Here is a 21984-nt window from a genome sequence, read left to right on the forward strand (position 1 = left end):
TTGTTTCTCTCAGTATGAGCTAAGCCCAATTATTTGAGATGGAGTACTGAAGAGCCTCATTGGGAGTTTGATGTAATTTGTCCTGTTTGGCAGCCAGTCTAGGCACAAGGAACAGGGCCAAATTTTGATGTTCCCATCCAGTTTCCAGAGTATTTACTATTTCAGATTTTGGTTTTTACATTATACATAATCTTCATGAGACATTATTATTTATTTTTTTTATACAAACAGCCATGTTGGACAACAGTTTGGCTGGGATTGTATTTCCTAAATGCATGGAATGTTTATGTAAGACAGCGTCAAAACTCCAGATTTCCAGGGTATCAGATCTTAATTTGTCTCTCTGGGAATGTGTTGCCCTTTGTTTTAACAGCATAACCTTTCATGTGCATTTTCCAAATTTAAACCGGAAACATGGGATCACTTGTGAAAATATGAGGGAGGACATAAAATAAATATAGCTCTCGAATCAAGAAGATATAGTAAAACTTTAGCTAACGTGAACAAAAGCAAAAACGTATAGCATTTTAAATCCAGATTGCTTGGAAGTTAACAAAAACATTAGTTATCATTTATGGGTATTTATATATCATAGAGTTCCCTTCCCAGCAAGCAATAGCTGTCATTTCATCGTCTTGCCTATAGATCTATAGGCTATGAGTAACCAACTTCTAGCCAAAATAACCTTGAATTTGGTTAAATGTCGTTTTTGCCTAAATAACTTGCAAGATGTATAATATTCCATAATGTAAGAAAAGTCAAAAGTGATTACAAGGTGTCTGGTTTCATTTCTTTGGTTAGACGTCTGTTACATTTTCACTGACAGCCTAAGTTTTGCCTTGTTTTAGCGTACACGTCAGGGCTGTGTTTAGACGTCTTTTAAATGCAAAAATGCTTGCTGTTTTTTTTATAAGAAAAGACTGAAATTACAGATTAACACAAGAGTTTTTGTCAGCTCTGTTTTGGCAGTTAAAGAGAATACAGATGCAAGAGAAAGCTAAAGGGCATACTAATATCCTTTGGTCACAAGGTCTCGTTGCTTTAAGAAGCAAATGAGGCCATCAAGAAGTAAACAGGAAAGGACTGTATTGATGCAAGCAGCACTTACCATAATTTTGTTTGTGTTTGTTTTATCCAGTTCTGCATCAACAATTATTCCAGAGGTTCTACGCCAATGGTTTGTTGTTATAGTGGCAAAAATGTCCCTGACCAAAAGGCAATGAACTGTAGTGTGGTGACTTTGTGTGTAGACTTGGTGTTTGTGTGTCATGTGAGTATGAAGGTGTCCTGAGACTGAGAACTGTTTGAATCCCAGTTGAGCATCCAACAAGCTGATGTTCAATGAGGAGACACGGTGTGGGAGTGAAGACCAGAGTATTACTGCTTGAAGATCAGTCTGTAATGGAGAAATCATCATAGTCCTTCTGACTAAATTGAACAAAAAAAAAAAAAGATTTGGGGACTATTTTTGAGGATGCATCGCTCACTTGGCAATCAGACACAGCATTAATCAAAATCTAAAAAAACTCCCAAAAAAGTAATATGCTATGCACAACTAAAGTGGAAAAGCCTTTCCAAAAGAAGTTCTTTTCCCTCAATCAGACTTGAATGTCTCTTCTGAGATGAAAGAAGGAGAGCTGGAGTAAATGGTGGATGCGCAGTGAGGCACAGAGGACACAGGGAACACAAGCTAAGTGCTGTGTAGCTCTGTGACGCTGATGCGATGGGACGGGGCCAGTGAGGCGTGAGGAGGAGGAGTGTGTATTGAGGTGGCTTTTGGGACAATGGGCCTGCTCTTCTCCAATAAAACATGAAGGCCTCATCACAGCATTCTGGCCCCACCGTACAGGCTTTGTGTTGGGGACTTCACCACTAACAAGCAGATGACACGAAACGGGATGTCGATGAACAATTTGCCGGGAAATCCGCCGCTATACCGGTCAATTTATGATGCTAAATGATCACCAATGAGGTACTTGAAGGAAAACTATTGCATTGAATGTCACTTTGCGGTGCAATGTGTTAGATGAATGCCAGCACCCTTTTGACTGTGGCATGTCTGCACTCAGCCAATCTGTACACTTGTCATTCTTCAAGAGCCTGGCACTGATATGTCTATCAGTCTGTCTACTGTATAATCATCTTTGGCTCTGTGTAACTCTGTGCTCTGTTTGACTTATTTTTAAACCCCCGAGAACAAGACAAGAGGCATAGGTTCCTATTAGAATGAGTGTTAATGGAAAAACTGACATCAGGGTGGTCAACCTTTCATTTGATGTTGTTGGTAAATGTTTCTCATATGAACCTCAAACTATTTATTAGTAGAAAACAGCTTTAAACACATCCAGTTTGGAGTTTTCAACCGAATTAAGCAGTTACTAGTCTTAGACGGGGACTCAAACAAACTGCAAGTCTGTGTATAAACATCTGTAGGATTTATAAATAGTTCACAGTTCCCTTATGTACAATGGAATTAGAGAGGCCTGGCAAGAAAGAATTTGTCTATATTTAGACAGATTGTACAAAACAACACTAGGTCAATCAGAAAGGGAGAAAAAAAAGACATGTTCTCAACTCTCACCGCACCCCGCCGGCTTCACCAGCTCCTGTACTTTGATTGTGTTACTATACACAATGTCAGGAAACGGGACACAAGACCAGTATAAGGTGCAAACAGTCTAACACAATTTATGAGCTTTACGATACAGGCCCATTTCTAATCGACGGTTGTGTGTCTCACAGTGTTTAAAGGGAAAAGACAAGTCGTTTCCTTTTAAACAGATGTTCCCATAATTAAGTGCACTCAAATGTCAGGGTTATTTTTAGAATAGCTCAGTTTTTCAACAAACAAACAGAGGATGTATAGGCTACACACCCTAGACCTTTCATAACTGCCCCAATATAAAGAAACTTTAAAGTTAGTTTTACAAAGTTTTTAAATCTCTTGGGTAAACGAATTAATATGCCATTTCTCTCTTTTATTTATTTACTCTCCTCCCTCCTCTTGATACAGCTGATATGAGATGTCTCCAATAATAAAAGGAGCGGTTTCAATTGGTCCGTACTTTCCCATGGAGGCGATGATTCACTAATGGAGGGGTTGGCTTATCCACCAGCTGCAACGCCGCTCTCGAGCCTGCCCCATCTCACTTGATGACCTAATTGGCGAGCAGGTCAGCTATGGAACAGGTTTTACCCATGAACTCTGCTTTCATTGAAATTTAACATTTAAAACGAGGTAAATGTGAGGTGGGTTCGCCATTTCTCTTTTTTCTCTTCCCCCCCACCACGCACTGCACTTCTTTTCACCGAGTCACCTTCGCGTCTTCAGTTCACCTGCCACTTTTGACACGACCTCGGTGTTCCCGCACAAGTTCTGCTGAATCCCGCACGGATCACCAACAGGATCCAGTCGCACTTTAGGACGCGGAAAAAAAAAACCCCGAAGCTTCTGCCAGTCCTTTTGGGTGTCTCAAGTTTACGCACAAGATGAGTACCAAGTCTGACTCCGAGCCAAACAACAACGTATCTATTGAAGAGGAGGTGAGAGTTCGTCGTGATTTTGAGGTGTTGTGAAGAGTAAATCTTTTATTGTTGAGAGAAATTTGTTTCAAACTTTTGAAGTGTTAAGGGGAGCCTCGGCGTCTCTCCGCGAAGTTGTTGCTGTGAGGCTAAAGTAAGGAGACAATCACTCGAGAAGTTGTATTCAAAATGAAAATTTACATTCCGATAAATTAGTGACCATCTACATTTGCATTGTTTGTTTTTGTTTTTGTTTTGTTTTTTAATAGAGCGCTGGCGTTTTCTCCACGCATGCGAGTTAAATTGTTTTTAAAGTTTTTTTGATTTCGTTTTCCTTTTTGGTAAAGGTCTTGTGTTTTTTTTTTTTTAAGTGCGTGTGCTTGTTCAATTTCTTTTGTCTGCAAGCATCTCACTAAATCTAGTGATTTAGTTTCTTAAAGCGTCACATACAGTCACTAAATAACTGGTTGAAATAATTTGCACAGTTCAAACGCATAGACAAGTATTTCAGATGTTTTATACACCCAAACAAATTTAAATGGACAACGCTGATCCTAATGCAGGGCATTTCGATCCATTCATAAGTAACATCTTGTGCAGAAAATGACAATATAATCACATATAATGTACACCTTCAAAATCCCACGATGGCTTGTGGATCCTGGAAACGTTGGTTAATATAAAATGCTTGAAGGAAAAAAGTGGTTCCACTTGGAACTGTTAGAATAATACTTAATTAAATTACATTAATACATAAAATATTTAGGCCTATACCTCTGTATATTTAGGCCTATATCATTATTTTATTTTAATTAATATTATTAATTTCATTTATATGACATGATCATTAGACTGTAAATGTGTCAGGTGAAGCTATAGGTTCTGGAGCTGTGGTTGAAGGCAGAGGAATACTGTTGAGCTGTCGGGGTTGTTGCTGTGGGTCAGAGGAAGGAAGTGCTGTCACGCTGTGCGTTGTTGTCCATTGTGGCCTCCTACCAAGTCAAAGCGAGTGGATGCTCACTTGTTTATTTCTATAGTCACTTAATGCATTTTGTATGATTTTTCTTGTGCTTTAAATTGCTGCAGTTTGAATGCCAAACTGCCAGGCTTTTAGTGAATTGTTTCCTAGGGGTATTTCCATTTATGCCACAACACTTTTTTTATTACTTTTTGTGTTTGTGCTCCGCTGATTACAAATGCTTTTTTATTTTATTTTTAGTAATTTCACATTTATAAAATATTTTTATTGTATTTTACAGGTACGAACTCTGTTTGTCAGTGGTCTGCCAACAGACATCAAACCTCGTGAGCTCTATCTGCTATTTCGACCATTTAAGGTAAAAACATATTGTCTCATTGACCGTTTAGCCTAATCTTTTACCTCTGGTCTTAGCTCTTAATTAAATATCTTATGCTCACCAATGCCACAGTTAAACAAATAATTTAAGATTCTCACTGAAACAATACATTATCTGGAAAGGAATGATCAAACTTATAAATTGCTGCTAAACAGTATCCCAATTCTAAAGCTCAAAGATCTTAATCTCCAATGGCTCAGGTTAGCAGTGCAGTAAAGTGCATCCTCTGTAAATGTCTCTATCTGACAGTGTTGGCCTCTTATGGGGAGTGCAGCAGGAATTTCTTCCTTTTCAAGCATGTGACTACATTGCTGCTAATTGGATTTCTTTTCCTTTTCAGGGTTATGAGGGTTCACTTATCAAGTTAACATCAAAGCAGGTGAGACGTTGTTAAATATTACAGCTGACCAGCTCTGCGGTATATTTAAAAACATGTATCTTTGCACTTGTGCTGCATGGCTCTTTTGTTTTTGTAAACCTACATTTAGGACTGCGTAGTGATCAGTCGCATTATGAAAACTATATTTATAATAAGGAAAACCTACCAAAGTTATCCCTTTTTTTTACATTATAAAATGTAATGTTTTTTTGTGCATTTTTGAATAAGTGATGTTCTTTCGGCCATTGATTGTTCTTTCTTTTCCAGCCTGTTGGATTTGTAACCTTTGATAGCCGTTCCGGCGCTGAAGCGGCAAAAAATGCATTAAACGTAAGAAACCAGCCATCTGTAAGAAATGGCTTGAATTATTGAAAATCTGTTAGATGAAGCCCAGCTAGGTTCACATTTGATGTGGTTTGGATGTATTTTGTACTGTATATAAATTAAGACTGTACCTTTTGTACTTGTAGTTTCTAGCACAAATGACCATAGCCTACCTCCCTTTCTTGCTTGTCTCATAAAACATTAAATTAACTGCCATGTTAAGTCCATGGTGTCCCATATTCACTATAAGTTGGCTTGTTCCATCGCATAAAGCATAAATAGTTTGTTTCAAGAATTACTTACTAAGATTTACTGAGCATCATGTTTTGGGAGAAGTGGCTCTACAGTTGACTATTAATGTTTTCCTCTTGTCTTTAGTGTGTAGTACGTGTCCACCCTTTTAGGGTAACCACTAGCTTTGCTGTTCAGTCACTAGTAGAATCGTTCACCTGCATGTGGGCACCAGCTTAAGACACACTGCACATTTTTGCTAGGGTCTGGTCTGGCAGGCACAACCCATCCCCATTACTCTATCCCTTCCCCCCCCTTGTGTCTCCAGGGGGTTCGATTTGACCCTGAAAACCCGCAGACCCTCCGGTTAGAGTTTGCTAAGGCCAACACGAAGATGGCAAAGAGTAAGCTGATGGGCACTCCGAATCCCACAAATATCCACCCAGCTCTAGGAGCGCACTTCATAGCACGGGACCCATGTAAGTTTATGGCCCACATGGTAGTTCACACACTGCAGAGACAAACAGGCACACACTCTGTAGCTACCCATCTAGAGTAGATCTTAGGAAAACACAAGAAGAAACTAATCCACCTCCACATGCATGCGTCATTAGCAAATGGCCATTTCTGTTCTCCTATTTCTATTACACAAGTTCAGCTTTAGCACTTCACATTTCATTCAACCTCTCTTCTGTTCCAAGCCAAGTCACAGAAATGACCAGAGATCACACAGGTACCAATGCTCAGTTCCTGCTTCTGCTGTTTGCACATTTTAAAGTCTGTTGGAATGTGAGGGACTCCAACAATTTGTCAAAACACTATCTTATTCAAAGTAATGATTATATTCTGACATGCTGAGCTGGCCCTTAGTCTGAAGTGATGGTTTGCTATGCCTCCTCAGATGACTTGACTGGGGCAACACTGATTCCAGCGTCTCCAGAGGCCTGGTCTCCTTACCCACTCTATACCCCGGAGCTCAGCCCCGGCATGCCCCACACGGCTTTCACCTACCCGGCAGCAGCCGCTGCCGCAGCAGCTGCACTTCATGCTCAGGTGAGCCAGTCTTTTCCTTTTCTTTCTTTTTTTTGTTTCCCCTGTTCCTTTTTTTCCAATTTGTTCTTTTCTTTCCAGTTTCTTTTTCAGAAAGCAACATGATCCCAGTATAGAAATTACATTAGTTTATGGAAGGCAGTTAGTATGTTGTCTATCACTATGCTAAATGGCTAGTAACCAGTGTTTGGTGTAGTGCATTACTAAATTAATTTCTGTAACTTTATTACGTTTCCCTTGACTAAAGGGATTATTAAATCTGTAATTTACAGTTACTTCTGATGTAATTGAATGAAATGCTGTATAGAATATATAATGATTCTATATAAAACAATAGTGGATTTAACATTATGGTGTAATGTTAAAATGTATGTTTTTAGTGCAACCTCCATTTTAAATACTTTGGTCAGTTCAAGAATAATTTATGCTGTTTTATGTATTTGAAAGAATTAAAATAACAGCATGTCTATCCTTGTATTGATCAATTGGTCAAGGTTGATATAGGATTTATAAAGTAATGCAATACTTTTTAGAGTCCTTAGTAATCTAATTACACTGTTGGAGATGTAATTACTAGTTGTTGTTTTTTGAGTAACTTATTGAACACTGCTAGTAACCAATTATATCCTGCTTGTCATCCTGTCACTTATTTGTGACCATGTCACTTTGATTAGTAAAGACTATTTTCTAAATGGCAAGAAAAGCAAAATGTAGAAGGCTAATGGTCCTGGCACAAAAGTTACAATGTGTCAACTGTTACTGATGGATCTCATGCTAATGAATTATGAAGATTCTGTCACATGCTTTCCTGAATAGAAGTTTTTGTAGTCAGTCCTTTAGATTAGTCTAATGATTTATCAGGTGAAATATAATAGTGAAGTTATGGAAATCTCACAATTGTAACTGGTCGTGAGCATATGACAATATGGCTTAATCTAAAAGGTGTTTTAATTTTTTGCACCCAAAGTCGCAATGTTTGTTAATCACTATTTACTGATTAAATCCTTTTTGTTGTATTTTTTTTTTTTTTTTAATGTTTTCCTTCTTTTAGATGCGCTGGTATCCCTCCACATCAGACTCATCCCAGCCTGGATGGAAATCAAGGCAATTCTGCTAAAAAAAAAAATAGTAAGGCAGTTACCTCTCCCGTGCAAAGTGATTTATATGATGTGCTTTTTATTTATTTATTTTTTAATAATAATAATAATAATAATAATAATAATAATAATAATAATAATAATAATAATAATAATAATAATAATAATAATAATAATAATGGTGGTGGTGATCTTAGTAATTGCTGTTTTCTTTCTTTCAGGTTTTTCTCTGCAAATGCGCCTTCCAGCTCCTGTTTATAATCAGTCCAGTTCATTTGAACGTATGGTTTTTGGATGTATTAACTCCTCTGGAATTAGGCCATGAAGAGATGAAATTTGAGCTCATCTTGCTCATTGAGCTTATATTTAAGTCATATTGCCAACAGCACAAAGAGAGGCATATAGATGGTACAGTAGACCTTAGTAGTTCTTAATGGATCAGCCCCTTGAACTTTTTTTTCCCCCTTTATTTTGTATTGAATTTAAGATAAAATGCTGATTCATTCATTGAGATTTGCTCTGGGTCTAAGTAAAACGAGACAATCAACTGACATTGCAGACACGAAGCATGTTAGTTTTGGCATGAAGTGTAGCTCTGTGCGTCATTCTAGTATGTCTGTTGCTTTCATGACCGGTGTAACCTTGTATGTGTTTGATAGCTTGATCATTTGAAGTTGCTTATGTTATGTACAAAACCTTGGACGACTCATTTTGACGGGTAATGTGATGTCCAGACTGGTTTCCCCTGCTAGTTTCCACTGTAACACATCACAGAGGGAAAGGTGGCTTTTCAAAATATGAGACCCTCAATCTAGTGTGTATATGGGGAGAGAAGAGTTTGTGCAATTGAAATAAGTAATCTGTATAAGTTATTGGTAACTCTTTCTTTGTTTGTTTTGGCGTTTCTGTTTTTGTATCAATGTCCATTTATAGCAGTTTCAGAGGTTAAGTTGTAATTTTCTTTGGTTTGACTGTGTCAGTGCGGCACAAACTAACAGTATATGGACGGCAAATTTGGCTGCTAACATGAATGCTGTTTCAAGTTAATACTCTGAATATAAAGATATGCTACAGTGGTGCATGATTTTAATGTGGGTATAGTAATGGTTAATTCAGACAATAGAAATGTATTTGTAAAAAAAAAAGTGTTTGTACAAATACTACTGTATGATATAGTATTAAAATGGGAATGCATTAAATTGGCTTGTGTACATTTATTTGTTTAACTTTTATTTCCGATGCTGAACTGCACTGGGTTCAGTCTCAGTAACTTGCACAGATACATCTTGTACTTGCATTAAACTAATTCAATAACATACACCCAAAATTAGCATGGACATTTAGCAAGTTGACCTAAACCTTTATTAATTTGCATGTTTTTAAATCTGCATGCCCTTTCATGGAGCACTGAAGTGGATGTTTGGCAGAATGTCAAGGACTGCTTTAATTTACATTCTTTTGCATGCAGTAAAAAATATTAATGGTGTATGAGACTGCTGTTACTTAACATCCTGTTTCACGGAAGAAAGTCAAATGGTTTTACAACAACATTGGCTGGTTTCACAAACAATTGGCCTAGTCCCAGACTAAAATGCATGTTTTAACTGAAAGCAACTTGCACTGACATAATGTCAGTGCCATTGTTTTGTCTCAAGATTCATACCAGTAATGTTACTTAAAGGGTTAGTTCTCAAAAATAAAAATTGTCATTAATTACTCACCCTCATGTTCCAAACCTGTAAGACCTTTGCTCATCTTTGGAACAATTTTTGATTAAATCCGAGAGCTCTGACCCCTCCATAGAAAGCTATTTAATTACCACTTTCAAGGCCCAGAAAGGTAGTAAACACATGGTTAAAATTGTGCACGTGACTACAGTTCAACCTTAATTTTTATAATGCGATGAGAATTACTTTTTGTGTGCAAAAACAAACAAAAATAATGACTTTATTCAACAATATCTTTCTAGCCTGTCCCGGTGTCCTACCTCACGCATGCGTTGTGCTCACGTGAACGGCATCAGCTGCAGTAGAACTCTAAAGCACTGCATTTACGACGTAAACCGTGTTGGAGACTGACACAGACTAGACAAAATTGTTGAATAAAGTCATAATTTTCATTTTTGCGCACAAAGTATTCTCGTCTCTTCATAAAATTAAGGTTGAACCACTGGACTATTTTAATAATGTCTTATACTATACCTTTCTGGGCCTTAAAATTGATAATTAAATAGCTGTCTGTGGACCGAGAGCTCTCGGATTTCATCAAAATATCTTAACTTGTGTTCTGAAGATGATCGAAGGTCTTTGACATGAAGAACGGCATGCGGTTAATGACGGTTAATATTTTGTTTTGTTTTGTTGGGTGAAATAATCCTTTTATTGTCCCAATCGAACGAAGGCCTACTCCTGGCTTTATCTATGAAACAGTTGCCCCTGGTTTCACAGATTAAAATGCATGTTTTAACTGAAAGCAACTTGCACTGACATATCTTTAAAATATGTAACTGCCATTGTTTTGTCTCATGATGCAGGGGTTTTCAAATGTTATGATGCCAAGGACCCCCACATATGATGAACCTTTTATGAGGGACCTCTTTCCTAAAATCCATCTATATATTTTTATGTATGAAAAAACTAACCTGGTCTCAAAAAAATCTGTGAAATTAACACGGCCCCTTTCACGGAATTCTGTGAGACCAGGTTGAAAAAAAACATTTAAACTGTTAGATAAATAGCAAGTGTAACATTATAAATACAATAATATAAAACAAATTGTTTCCAAACTTAAATGTTGGATGTATAAACCTGGATAAGAACATTTACTATGAAACATTATTTGTATAAGCAACTTTCACAATAAATGTAAGTGCAGCTTACGTTCTGTGTTAAGAAAAGTGCCTTACAACCCCAGTGAAAACTCACTACATAGATACAAAGCAAACATTTCTGGAAAGTATGTATACGGCAAGAAATGAGAGAAACATTTAGAAATGAAACAGTTAGAATGTTTACTAGACTTTAACCATTTTTGCTTTGTCTTTGTATGCTCTGAAATGTTCTGGAGACCCCTTATAACCTTCTGGAGGACCCCTGGTGGTCCCCGGACCCCAGTTTGAAAACCCCTGTCATGATGCACACCTGTAATGTATTTTTTTTTCTCTAAGGCACGTTTATAAAAGCTACAAATGTCCTAATCGAACTAAGGCCTAATCCTGGCTTAATAAACCCTGTATGTGAAACCATACCTTAATCATAAGGTTGAATAAACGGAGCAATTCCAATAGGGTCCTCACACCATCGGTGTTCGGGCCCAAACTATCTGTTTGAACAGAAGACAAACAGATAATGTAAGATCAGTGCTGCCCTCTGGAGGAAATTACTCAGCAGTCTTTGCAAATGTTTTTAAAATAGGCTACATGCCCAGCAAGATGCTATTGAACACTCAAACAATGCGACTGTTAAACACGTTTGTATTTATTGTATTATAGGAGTCTTGATTCCAATATGTGTAATTTGTCATCGATACCTAATTTATAAGTGGTGCTCTCCATGGTCCTGATTTCTGCCAATAAAAGCAATTCACACGTGACACATATACTCAAATACTAAAACGTGTGCAGATCTAGATCAATTTATATAATGGCGAACTAAGACCTCAAATTTATTGTTAGGTCTAAATATATTTAACTGTCTCTCAGAAGGCCCTAAAATGCAATATACTATAGGGCACGTCCAAGTATATTATTTACAAAAGTAGAATAATTAACTTGTGTGAAGAAAAATCTGACAGAAAACGTATTGTAATAAATCTTATATTATAGTAAAAAAAAAAAAAAAAAAAAAAAGTTTTCAAACAGTAAATTAGCCTTGAGAGAAATGACGCCGTGCCAATTGCCCGCCCCCTCATGAATAAACATCAACCTACAATCTGTGATTGGTTAACGCCAGAGAAGAACTGGATCCCAGGGTGTTTGACCCGTACACAGGTGTTGTAAATTAGGCCAAATTTTCATTCGAAAGGTTTAAGTAGACTTTAGGAGCATTAAACTGGGTGTTGTTTTCGATAATTTTGGTTGTTAGTTCTACCATGGCGTTTTCTTTGGTGAGTAGGTCAGAAAAAGAGTCTGCCAATTCGTTTTTTTAGTCTTGCATTACGTTTTTAGTAAGTCCATGGGGTTGTGTGAATGTTAAATGTTTTGTTGAAGATTTTTGTGGCCCGCGTTCATTACCTTTATGAAGTTTAGGTTTTGTAAAAACAATTAGTGCTCTATTACGTTTTTGTTGAGCATGCAAAAATGCTAGCTATTATGATAGCCTGTATTATCAGTAATTGTTTACAGTGAGATGGGGGTCCATTTAATATAGTTGCCATTGAGGGTTGTCCAGTCTAATCAATGATTGGCTTGCTTTGTTCAATTTCACAGCATGAATGGCTGTCATCCATTGCACTTCAAATTAATTTACAGGCATATTTTGCTCCATCACTTGTAAAAATGGTAAAAACCTTCAAATTCTATGACATTTGAATGTTTTCCCAACTGAAATGAAAAGGGGCAGGTAGGAATCCGGCCTATTAGTTGTTTCTCAAATTATGTACTACTTGCTATGCACTTAAACTATGTAGGCTACTCGACCACTTCGTATGTAAGGTTTAGATTCTGATAGCCCTTCCTTTTTGGCTAGGCAAGATTAAGTCCATGAAGTGTCCAACATTCCACACTATTTTTATTCTTCAGTAAAATAAGTACATCCATCCGGGAAATGCACTACTCTCAGAATTTTACTACAAAATGCTTTGAATCGTACGAAAATTGGGACTCACTTCCATGTCTTACCATTACAGTGACGCTTGTATATGTTGTTTTTTTTTCTGACAGAGAGATAATCCCAGACTTCTTAACTGCCTGGATTCTGACATTCCAGCCCTGTCCACATGCAGCAATGCAGACACGTTCTGCAGAATGAACACCATGCTAGGCAACTCTCTGGATCTGAGCGGGGTGTGCACGACTCCTACTGCCAAGTGCAAGCGAGACCCTTTTAATGGTAAATTGTAATGTTTGCCCTTTTTTTGTGTTATGTAGGGCAGCATGTAAATCATGCCTTAATATATGTGCAGGCACAATAACAATACCGATTTGTCAGTCCTTTTTGTTTGCTCCCCACGTTCACATTCATCTGCTGCAGTGCTGTCTGCACTTTCGCCTTTGGCCCTGCATTCGAGCTTCATGTGCTCAGGGAATCATTACAGCAACAGTCATGTAATGTCATGCAGGCGAGACGGAGGATGCTGAATCAGGGCTGGAGCAAGCAGTTGGATGCTGTCCAGTTCTGCATGAGCAGCCCAGATTGCTCATTCTTCAGCTACTTAGCCAATAGCAACAGTCCTGCGATTCACTGGAGTTTATCTCTTAGCCTGCAGCTAGCGGTAAGCTCTCTCTCCCTGCCACCTCGAACAGGAGACTGAGCCAGTGGTGGGAGGGGGTGCTGCCTCTTTGCAGGAGAATTTGTCGGGAATGCACGGTGGTGTGGCATCAGCGGAGGCCAGGGACTGATGTCATTAGCAAGGGGCTGTGAGGGCAGCAGCGCCTGGGTCACATGCAGGGTGGGTCGTCTCTGCAGAGACAGCTGCTCCTGTGCAGTTTAGACAGGCGGAGGGAGACTATCTGTGATTTTTACCAGAGTCGGGGGAGCCAATGCTTTCTTGACTGTGCATGCCTTTTATTCCCACTGCTGATGCAGAGTCACTAAACTGTTTTATCTCTCGACTCCGTTAACAGATCGTCCCGACTCTGACCTGTCTGCGGTCCGGAGCAGGATGCTTTTTCCTAGCGGTGGCCAGGACTCATCCAGGGGTCTGCCTGATGTCAATAACTGGGGTCTGGGCCTACAGTCTCTCAGCCTGTCTGACTGGGAGAGACCGTGGAGCAGCCATGACACTGATCCTTCCACACAGACCAACACGGCCTCACGTGAGTGACATGAATAACTTCAAAGCAACCATATGAATAACTTTGCCACAACATTACGTAAACGTTGAAGTAACAACATTTTATCATTCATGCAATATTCATTTAATTAAAGTGAGTCTTAATGTTTAGTATTTTTAACAGGGTTCCCACGCTTCTTGAAAGTTCTTGAATTTCAGACACATTCAAGGCCTGGAAAGTACTTGAAAACAAATGGGTCCTTGAAAGTGCTTGAATTAAGCATGAACTGCATTTTGTTAGAGTAGCATGGTGCTATTACAAAAATTGTCTTTCATGCGCTGCCAGAACAAAACAGCACTACAGGAGGAAGCTATTTCAATATATTTCTGCTGTTCCATAAGCGCCATCTACTGTCAAAAGCCCTATTCGGATGGTAATTGTTTCTCGTGGGGTTGTAAGGTATTTTCATAATTTACAGGGGCTAGTCAGTGATTTTTATTGCCGCCCGAATCCAGAATGTCTTTTTCTCCCACCACCTGTGTAAAAATCCCAGACCGAATTACCTACAGTTTTTTTTTTTTTGACAAAAACCAAGGTCGTGTGGTCATTTAATTGGAGTCCGAATCAACATCTCGAGTTTTCAAGATGAGATCTCTTCAAAATTCCCTGTTTGTATCCTTTTTGACCCCTGCAGAGCACCGTACAGTTGCGCTTTGCTGTGATTTAGATGCTAGACTTGAATTACTGAAATGCTGGCAAGTATTTACAAGAGCAATATTTCATCACCGCTCAAAAAATAAAAAGAAGAAAAGCACGTAAACATTTGAAATGGGCTGTTACGGCAGCAATTATATATGTTAAATACATGTGCAGGTCTTAAAAGCCTTTAAATTGATTTTTAAAATGGTACAGGTACAGGTGATTTAATAAATAATTTTGCATATTTTAAATGCCTAACAATCAACTTGTAGCTCGCTCTTGTACACCAGCCTCTTTCCTCATTGAATTTTGTGAAATTGGAAATTTTTCACAATTGGAAATTGTATTTTAGTTGTCAGTATATGCCTTAGCGTTACTGCATTAATGATAGACACAGGTACAGTAGGTATTTGATATATTAGCAGTAACACACCCACCCTTATCATATTTATTTTGCTTGATTTAAAATAAAAGGTGCTTTAAAGTCCTTGAATCTGGTGTTCATGAAAGAGTGGGAACCCTGTTTTAAACTTTTCTGGAGTTTAAAAAAGGTTTGCTGTACTTGTCTTAGTCACATCTTATTCTTATCTTTTTGTTGACTGTTGCTACGGATTCTCGGCCTGCCTCATGTGATGGTAATTCTCAATAGTGCGCTGAAATGAGAGCTGTGCTTTTTCAGTTGTTTTGATGTCTTATTGTGCTCATTGGTTCTTGGGGGTTTGGGGAAGGATGCAAATGTAATCTATTTTGACTTCTTTGGGGCCTATATAATGCGTTTGTCACCCAATTCTGATTTTCAGTGCAAGGGATTTTGGGGACTCCCAGCCAGTTCTCAAACAAGCTTCCATGCTACTCCGAGCCTTCCTCTGGTGCCACAGACTTCCTAGAAAAATTTCCCGGCATGGCACGCTTAAGCTCTCAATCTTTCATGGACTCTCACTCCATTAGCCCTGTGGACTCTGAGACCAGTGGCTTCAGCTCTGGTTCTGATCACCTCTCAGACCTGCTGGTAAGTGTTATGAGATCATGTTTGTGCCACCCAACCACCAAATAGTTTTTCGTTCCTCTCGACAGTAGCATTAGTATCTGGCTTGCTCACTGGGGATTTATAAATTATGAATTGACTTTCTTGCAGCTCTGGGTTTAAACTTCTTAGAGGTGGGTGTTATTAACAATTGTCTTTATCATAATGTGTAATTTTTTTCAAATATTAAGGATAGGCTTCACAATATAATTCTGTCTAAAATGTAGTAAGCGTGTTCTTGGATATTCTTTAGATTTGTTCTAAAGACAAATTACGTTAGAAAATAACTTATTTATATATATTTAGGGAATACAAAGTGTTAACTTTATTCTTAAGAATTTGCTTTCCTGAATGTTTTTTTTTTTTTTTTTTAATCGTAAATGACCTCTTATAATAAACGGCTTACCTCTTTGAATGGTTTTCAAACTCCCTTTGACAACCAGTTATGTTCACTTAGTTCTCAAGTAGTATTAAGAAAAATATGATCGTTGTCCTAATTAATCTTGCCTGGAACACAATCAACTAATGCATCGTCTGCAGGGGAAAATGTATTTGACCATTACAAAGTCAAATGTAAGGACAGTGTCATAACGTGACTTTCTGGAAGACTTCTTTAAAAATGTGCATTGTCAAAAGCAACACTAAAATTGGACCCTACTAGTGATCCAAACCATGTAGGGGTCACGCAAGACTTGCACATGGGTTTTTTTTTTATCCTACTTTGATTTAAGTTCCTTTTGACTGTTAAAGATTATGTTGGATTGTAGTTATGATGCTGCTAGAACTATTTTATTCAGAAACATGTTTACATGGAATATGAAGACTGTATCACCCAAATGTATTATATTTTCTGTCTTGTCAAGTTGAAATGTTTTATATAAGATTTAAATGTTATGGATTGTGACCGTTTGCTATGTAAATATCCCTGATGTTAGCATGGTATTAAACTTGATAAACAAAGTGTGTAGGGTGAAATTGCTAGTTTTAGTAACTGTTTTTGGTCCTTGTGTTATCACTTTTGCGCACCTAACTTTTCTCTCCTGCCTTTTGCAGTCTTCATTGAGGATCTCTCCGTCTGTGCCCTTCCTAATGTCCAGTATGCAAAGGGATCCCCTCAAGCTAGCTCTCGGCTCTCGTCTGGACCACAGCAGCTCACCTCTAACACCACCACCCAGCGCCACCCCAAGCGGTGGTCTGTCCCACCGCTGGCCTGGTGCCTCCATCTGGCCCAACTGGGACCTGATGAAGACCCCTGAGAGCCCTTTCAGCATTGAAAGAGAGGCTTGGCTTCACAGACAGGCGGCTTGTATGGCCTGTTGCGTAATACTGTAGTGCATGATCACATAGACTATCCCCTACCCCTTCCCCCCTCTCACTGAAAACCTCTGAACCACTCACCTTGAACGGATTTGTTCAAACCTGGTGCAGTGGTGTATTTCTTTGTTGTGCTCAAATTGTGAAATTGTGCCCCACAGCAATCAATGAAGCTACCTTCACATGGAGTGGACAGCTGCCCCCCAGACACTACCAAAATCCCATTTATTCCTGCAAGGTTTTTTTAGGAGGAGTTCCCTGGGACATCACTGAAGGTAGGAGTATAAGTCTTTCCACAAAAATATTAAGCAGCACAACTGTTTCTTGAGGACCAAATCGGCATATTAGAATGATTTCTGAAGGATCATGTGACTGACTGGAGTAATGACTGCTGAATTTATCACAGAAATATTTAAAATCGAAAAGCTATCTTAAATTATTTCAGACTGATCCTAAACTGAGTGGTAACTGTAGATATGGCTTTCTTTCTTTTTTCTCTTGACTAATGGCTTTTCTCTTTGTCCCCAGCTGGTCTGATAAACACATTTAAATGCTATGGCCCTCTGAGTGTTGAGTGGCCAGGTAAGGATGGCAAGCACCCTCGCTGCCCTCCGAAAGGTAATATGCCCAAAGGTAATGCTAAAAGGGTAGGAAACTTATTTTATTACAGCACTGTGGCAGGATGGTGTGGTTTATGGCACTCAACTTCTTGGTGGCTATAACAACCTTCATAAAACCTCATGCACATGTGGTGGTAATTGTTCTGGGAATTAAGGATGGTTTTACACAATGTTGCAATGTTCATACCCAGGTTTGTTTGTTATGTACAATCTACAATTAGGGAGGTGGCAGTAAGGCAATTGAAATGAGTAACATTTTGACTTGGTGAGACTTGCATGTTACTCTTGTCTCTTTTCCAGGTTATGTGTACTTGGTGTTTGAATCAGACAAGTCTGTGCGTGGCCTGCTTCAAGACTGCACTGAGGACCTGCTCCATCCTGAGGGCTACAGCGAGTATTACTTCAAAATGTCCAGCAGAAGGATGCGCTGCAAAGATGTAAGCTTATCACACATTCTAATATGTGCAGATAGGCTTTAGTAGTATAATACCTTTCGGAGAGCCAGCAGCCATATCACCCTGTAGCCCAAGACTGGTGACCCACTGAAGCTAAGCAGGGTTGAGCTTGTTCTGGATGGGAGACCTCCTGGGAAAACTAGGTAGCTGCTGGAAGTGTTAGTGAGGCCAGCAGGGGGTGCTCACCCTGTGGTCTGTGTGGGTCTTAAAGGGTTAGTTCACCCAAAAATGAAAATTCTGTCATTAATTACTCACCCTCATGTCGTTCGACACCCGTAAGACCTCCGTTCATATTCGGAACACAAATGAAGATATTTTAGTTGAAAGCTGATGGCTGAGAAAGGCTTCACACAGGCCTCCATTGGCATTCAGTACATTGACACTTCCAAGATCCATGAAAGGCACTTAAAACGTCGTTACAAAGTCTATCTCACCACAGTGGCTCTACAATAATCATACAATGCGACGACAATAGTTTTTGTGCGCAAAAAAAAATCAAAATAACACCTTTATCCAGCTTGTTATTGCCTTCCGCGTGTGTCTCCACGACGCATGCGCGAGAATATGACGTAGCGCCGGGGCTCGGGATTCCATGAAATGCACACTCTAACCCCATTTTGAGCACTACGCCGAGACCTAAAGCACGATCAATGTAGAATCCAACAGCTTAGACACGCGCGTCTTCCTCTGCTCGTAAACAAATCGCTTCTGGGTCATATGTCCGAACGCCGGATCTGCGTCATATTCTCGCGCATGCGTCGTGGAGGCATACACGGAAGTCGAGAACAAGTTGGATAAAGGTGTTATTTTGATTTTTTTTTGCGCACAAAAACTATTGTCGTCGCATTGTATGATTATTGTAGAGCCACTGTGGTGAGAGACTTTGTAACGACGTTTTAAGTGCCTTTCATGGATCTTGGAAGTGTCAATGTACTGAATGCCAATGGAGGCCTGTGTGAAGCCTTTCTCAGCCATCAGCTTTCAACTAAAATATCTTCATTTGTGTTCCGAATATGAACGGAGGTCTTACGGGTGTCGAACGACATGAGGGTGAGTAATTAATGACAGAATTTTCATTTTTGGGTGAACTAACCCTCTAATGCCCCAGTACAGTGATGGGGACAATACTATAACAAGCACCGTCCTTTAGATGTAATGTTAAACTGAGGTCCTGACACGCGCTTTGTCCTGGCAAAATTCCCTCTATTGGCTCTTACAATCATGGCCTCCTAATAATCCCCATTCATTGAATTGGCTCTATCACCCCTCTCTCCTCTCCACCTATAGCTGGTGAGTGCACTGGCGCCCTTGTACTGTGGCTGCCGTCGCCTCATCCAAGTGGATGCTGCGCACAGGTGGTGGTTGAGGAGAGATCCCCTGACAGGGTTGTAAAGCGCTTTGGGAGTACAGTTGTACATATGAAAGCACTATAAATGCCTCAATCATGGTGGTGATTTAAAATTGACTATTATACAAAAAGGTTGTGTGGGTGAACAATGCTTGTTGACTGACTTCCAGAATGTTTTTCTTTTAAATGGCACAACCATTTGGGCTATTTCTTGATGATTGAGAAATGCTGACCTGTCATTTTTCTTGACCTTTCAGGCACAGGTGATCCCTTGGGTGATTTCGGACAGTAACTATGTGAGTTGCCCCTCTCAGAGGCTGGACCCTAGGAACACCGTGTTTGTAGGAGCTCTGCATGGCATGCTCAACGCTGAGGCCCTGGCCAGCATCATGAACGATCTGTTCGGAGGAGTTGTGTATGCAGGCATTGACACAGACAAGCACAAGTACCCCATTGGTGAGAATTTCTTTCTTTTTTCTCCCCTTTCAATCATAATACTAGTATTATACTGTGGTTTGACATGTTGACATTGTTTTCCCCCTTTCGTTTTTCAGGATCTGGACGTGTAACCTTTAACAACCAGCGCAGTTATCTGAAAGCTGTGAGTGCTGCATTTGTTGAGATCAAGACGCCCAAATTTACAAAGAAGGTAGAGAAACTTTTAAAGACTTATTTCATTGTGTTAGTAATGAGTACGTACTTGATGCCTTTTTGATTGCTGCACTGTATTTATTCTTATGCTTAGTAACGGTCTCATTTGCTTGTTAAAGGATTTAAAAATCAATGTGCAGTGGTGACTTTCCATTATTGGTAGAGAAGGGCAAATCCAGTGTGTTGCACATTATAATAGTTGACGTACAACGTTCGTATCTCACCCTCCTTTCAAATGGGCTGATCTGTTACTGAGTCTGTAGCTCTACTGCTTAACTGACCACTTGAAAACTAGCACTGCTCATGGAAACCACTCGTTCAGATGTTTGCTGTTGTGACTTTGCCATACAGAAACTTTCATTTCAGATCAATAGGCACTTCATTTAGACACATTTGCCAATAGCTGCCTTGCAGTGCATGTGTATATATCCTAGTATGCCACTCAATATTACTTATTTCCTCCAATGCTTTTTTTTTTTTTTTTTATTCACGGTATGGTTTCCCTTATAGGTTCAGATTGACCCATACCTGGAGGATGCCATCTGTCAATCATGCAGTCGTGACCCTGGGCCATTCTTTTGCAGGGACAAGGTGAGGTTATATATTAATTTTATTTTTTCCCTCTCCTCCAACTTGAATTTCATGTCTCCTGTATAATAATGGTCTATTTCTCCATCCCTCCAGACCTGCTTCAAATACTACTGTCGCTCCTGCTGGCATAGGCAGCACTCCATGGACATCCTCAGTAACCACCGCCCTCTGATGCGAAACCAGAAGAAGCGGGACACCAACTGAAACACGCATGGCAGCACGATGCCTCAGCCTGGATGTCCATTGCGCCTGCTCCCCTCGGGGCACTGCTCCAGAGTCGGCCCCCATTCAAAAGGGCCTTCCAGGAGTTGGGGCATGGGGAAACACTGTAGAAAGTTCACTGTTGCACTTTCTTTTTTTTAGTTTGGCTTGTTCACTTTGGCACTGTACACAGTGAGATGGGTTAGCTGGGGCCCGTGGATGGGAAGACCCAGAGTTTTTGACCAAGTTGAGATTCAGGCCATGGTTGAAGGGTTTTTTTTTTTTTTCCTTTTTATATAGGTTGCTATTTTGTTTTGATAATCATTCTAAAGTCTCATGGTTTAACAGACGAAAGCCATACAGTGCCTTTAATTGGTTTTCCCCTTTCCACACTAGCTGCTTTTTTCTGGCACTTTTTTTGCCAATGTTTTTTACGTTTTTGAGATGCAACTACAAAAGCCAGATTTCCATCATGACATTTTTCACAGTTTTAGTTTTCATAAATTTTTACATGAAACAGTTTTAAGGTATGGCATGGAAAAGGTTGAATAGCAATCTACCTGGCTGCTTTTTAATTTTTGCGCTTTTTTTTTCTTTTTTTTTTTCTTTTCTCCATGTTTTTGGAGTATTTTTGCCTTATCAGTGTTCTGTTTGGTAGAAGAAGAGGTTTGCGCATAACCCTGCAGATCTAATTGCCAATCCAGATCAATTTCAGTGCGTGCCTCCACTAGGCATTGCTTTTTACTGCTTTCAATCAGATTTCAAACCAACTTAATATATTAATCCAGAAATGAGACTGGCCATCGACTGCACGTAGTTTTATTGCACTTTTTAATTTGCACTTTGTAAAGGGGTAGGTTTTTAATCACTTGTATTGTACTTCAGCAGGTGTTGTGGGTGTGAGCCCATATGGCTTGTTGTTGTATTTAAAACTGTAGACTTCCCTTGAATGTACCAAGAGCCTTAGCAGACTAAATGCAAATGTCACTTTAATCATCCTCTGCTGAAAAGTCTGAATGGATAACATTACTTTCAGAACTAAGACTGTCCTTTTTCTCACCATATGCATTCCATGCAGAGCTATTTCCCAAGCTCCTCTGTCATTCTACCTCGTTGTCTGCCAAGTTTGCTTAAAAGGTGAAGTTTAAATTTTTGACTGGGCACAATAAAGGTGTTTAAGCATTACTC

The 21984-nt window shown here is 39.3% G+C and overlaps 2 protein-coding genes across 4 annotated transcripts; both read left to right on the forward strand.

Moving 5' to 3' along the window:
- Positions 1 to 1662: 1662 nt before the first annotated feature.
- On the forward strand, positions 1663 to 9160 carry rbpms2b (RNA binding protein, mRNA processing factor 2b). 2 transcript variants are annotated; one of them, XM_079802744.1, is made up of 10 exons: positions 1718 to 1972; positions 3014 to 3543; positions 4782 to 4859; positions 5221 to 5259; positions 5527 to 5589; positions 5962 to 5988; positions 6143 to 6293; positions 6716 to 6867; positions 7916 to 7992; positions 8183 to 9160. In XM_079802744.1, the coding sequence occupies exons 2-9, from the start codon at positions 3490 to 3492 to the stop codon at positions 7979 to 7981; spliced, it is 630 nt and encodes a 209-aa protein (XP_079658870.1). In that variant the 5' UTR covers positions 1718 to 1972; positions 3014 to 3489; the 3' UTR covers positions 7982 to 7992; positions 8183 to 9160. The 2 variants fall into 2 exon arrangements, with proteins under 2 accessions (XP_079658871.1, XP_079658870.1); XM_079802745.1 differs by lacking the exon at positions 5962 to 5988 and having other exon boundaries at positions 1663 to 1972.
- On the forward strand, positions 3077 to 21980 carry cpeb1b (cytoplasmic polyadenylation element binding protein 1b). 2 transcript variants are annotated; one of them, XM_079802639.1, is made up of 12 exons: positions 3077 to 3173; positions 12841 to 13009; positions 13744 to 13935; positions 15393 to 15601; positions 16670 to 16922; positions 17092 to 17205; positions 17459 to 17548; positions 17851 to 17987; positions 19611 to 19809; positions 19908 to 20002; positions 20515 to 20595; positions 20689 to 21980. In XM_079802639.1, exons 2-12 carry the CDS (start codon positions 12925 to 12927, stop codon positions 20797 to 20799), a joined length of 1566 nt encoding a protein of 521 aa, XP_079658765.1. In that variant the 5' UTR covers positions 3077 to 3173; positions 12841 to 12924; the 3' UTR covers positions 20800 to 21980. The 2 variants fall into 2 exon arrangements, with proteins under 2 accessions (XP_079658765.1, XP_079658766.1); XM_079802640.1 differs by lacking the exons at positions 3077 to 3173; positions 12841 to 13009 and adding an exon at positions 13403 to 13568.
- The last annotated feature ends 4 nt before the right edge of the window (positions 21981 to 21984 follow it).

Source organism: Gobio gobio, assembly GCF_949357685.1.
Source record: "Gobio gobio genome assembly, chromosome: 2".
NCBI classification, from domain to species: Eukaryota; Metazoa; Chordata; class Actinopteri; order Cypriniformes; family Gobionidae; genus Gobio; species Gobio gobio.

Bases quoted from the DNA above. Each gene is read 5' to 3' on its own strand.
- rbpms2b (XM_079802744.1), top strand. From the start codon at position 3,490: ATGAGTACCAAGTCTGACTCCGAGCCAAACAACAACGTATCTATTGAA. The intron at 5,590-5,961 runs GTAAGAAACCAG...TCTTGTCTTTAG, and splicing joins CGGCAAAAAATGCATTAAAC to TGTGTAGTACGTGTCCACCC. The intron at 6,868-7,915 runs GTGAGCCAGTCT...TCCTTCTTTTAG, and splicing joins CAGCTGCACTTCATGCTCAG to ATGCGCTGGTATCCCTCCAC.
- cpeb1b (XM_079802639.1), top strand. From the start codon at position 12,925: ATGAACACCATGCTAGGCAACTCTCTGGATCTGAGCGGGGTGTGCACG. The intron at 15,602-16,669 runs GTAAGTGTTATG...TGCCTTTTGCAG, and splicing joins ATCACCTCTCAGACCTGCTG to TCTTCATTGAGGATCTCTCC. The intron at 19,810-19,907 runs GTGAGAATTTCT...TTCGTTTTTCAG, and splicing joins CAAGCACAAGTACCCCATTG to GATCTGGACGTGTAACCTTT.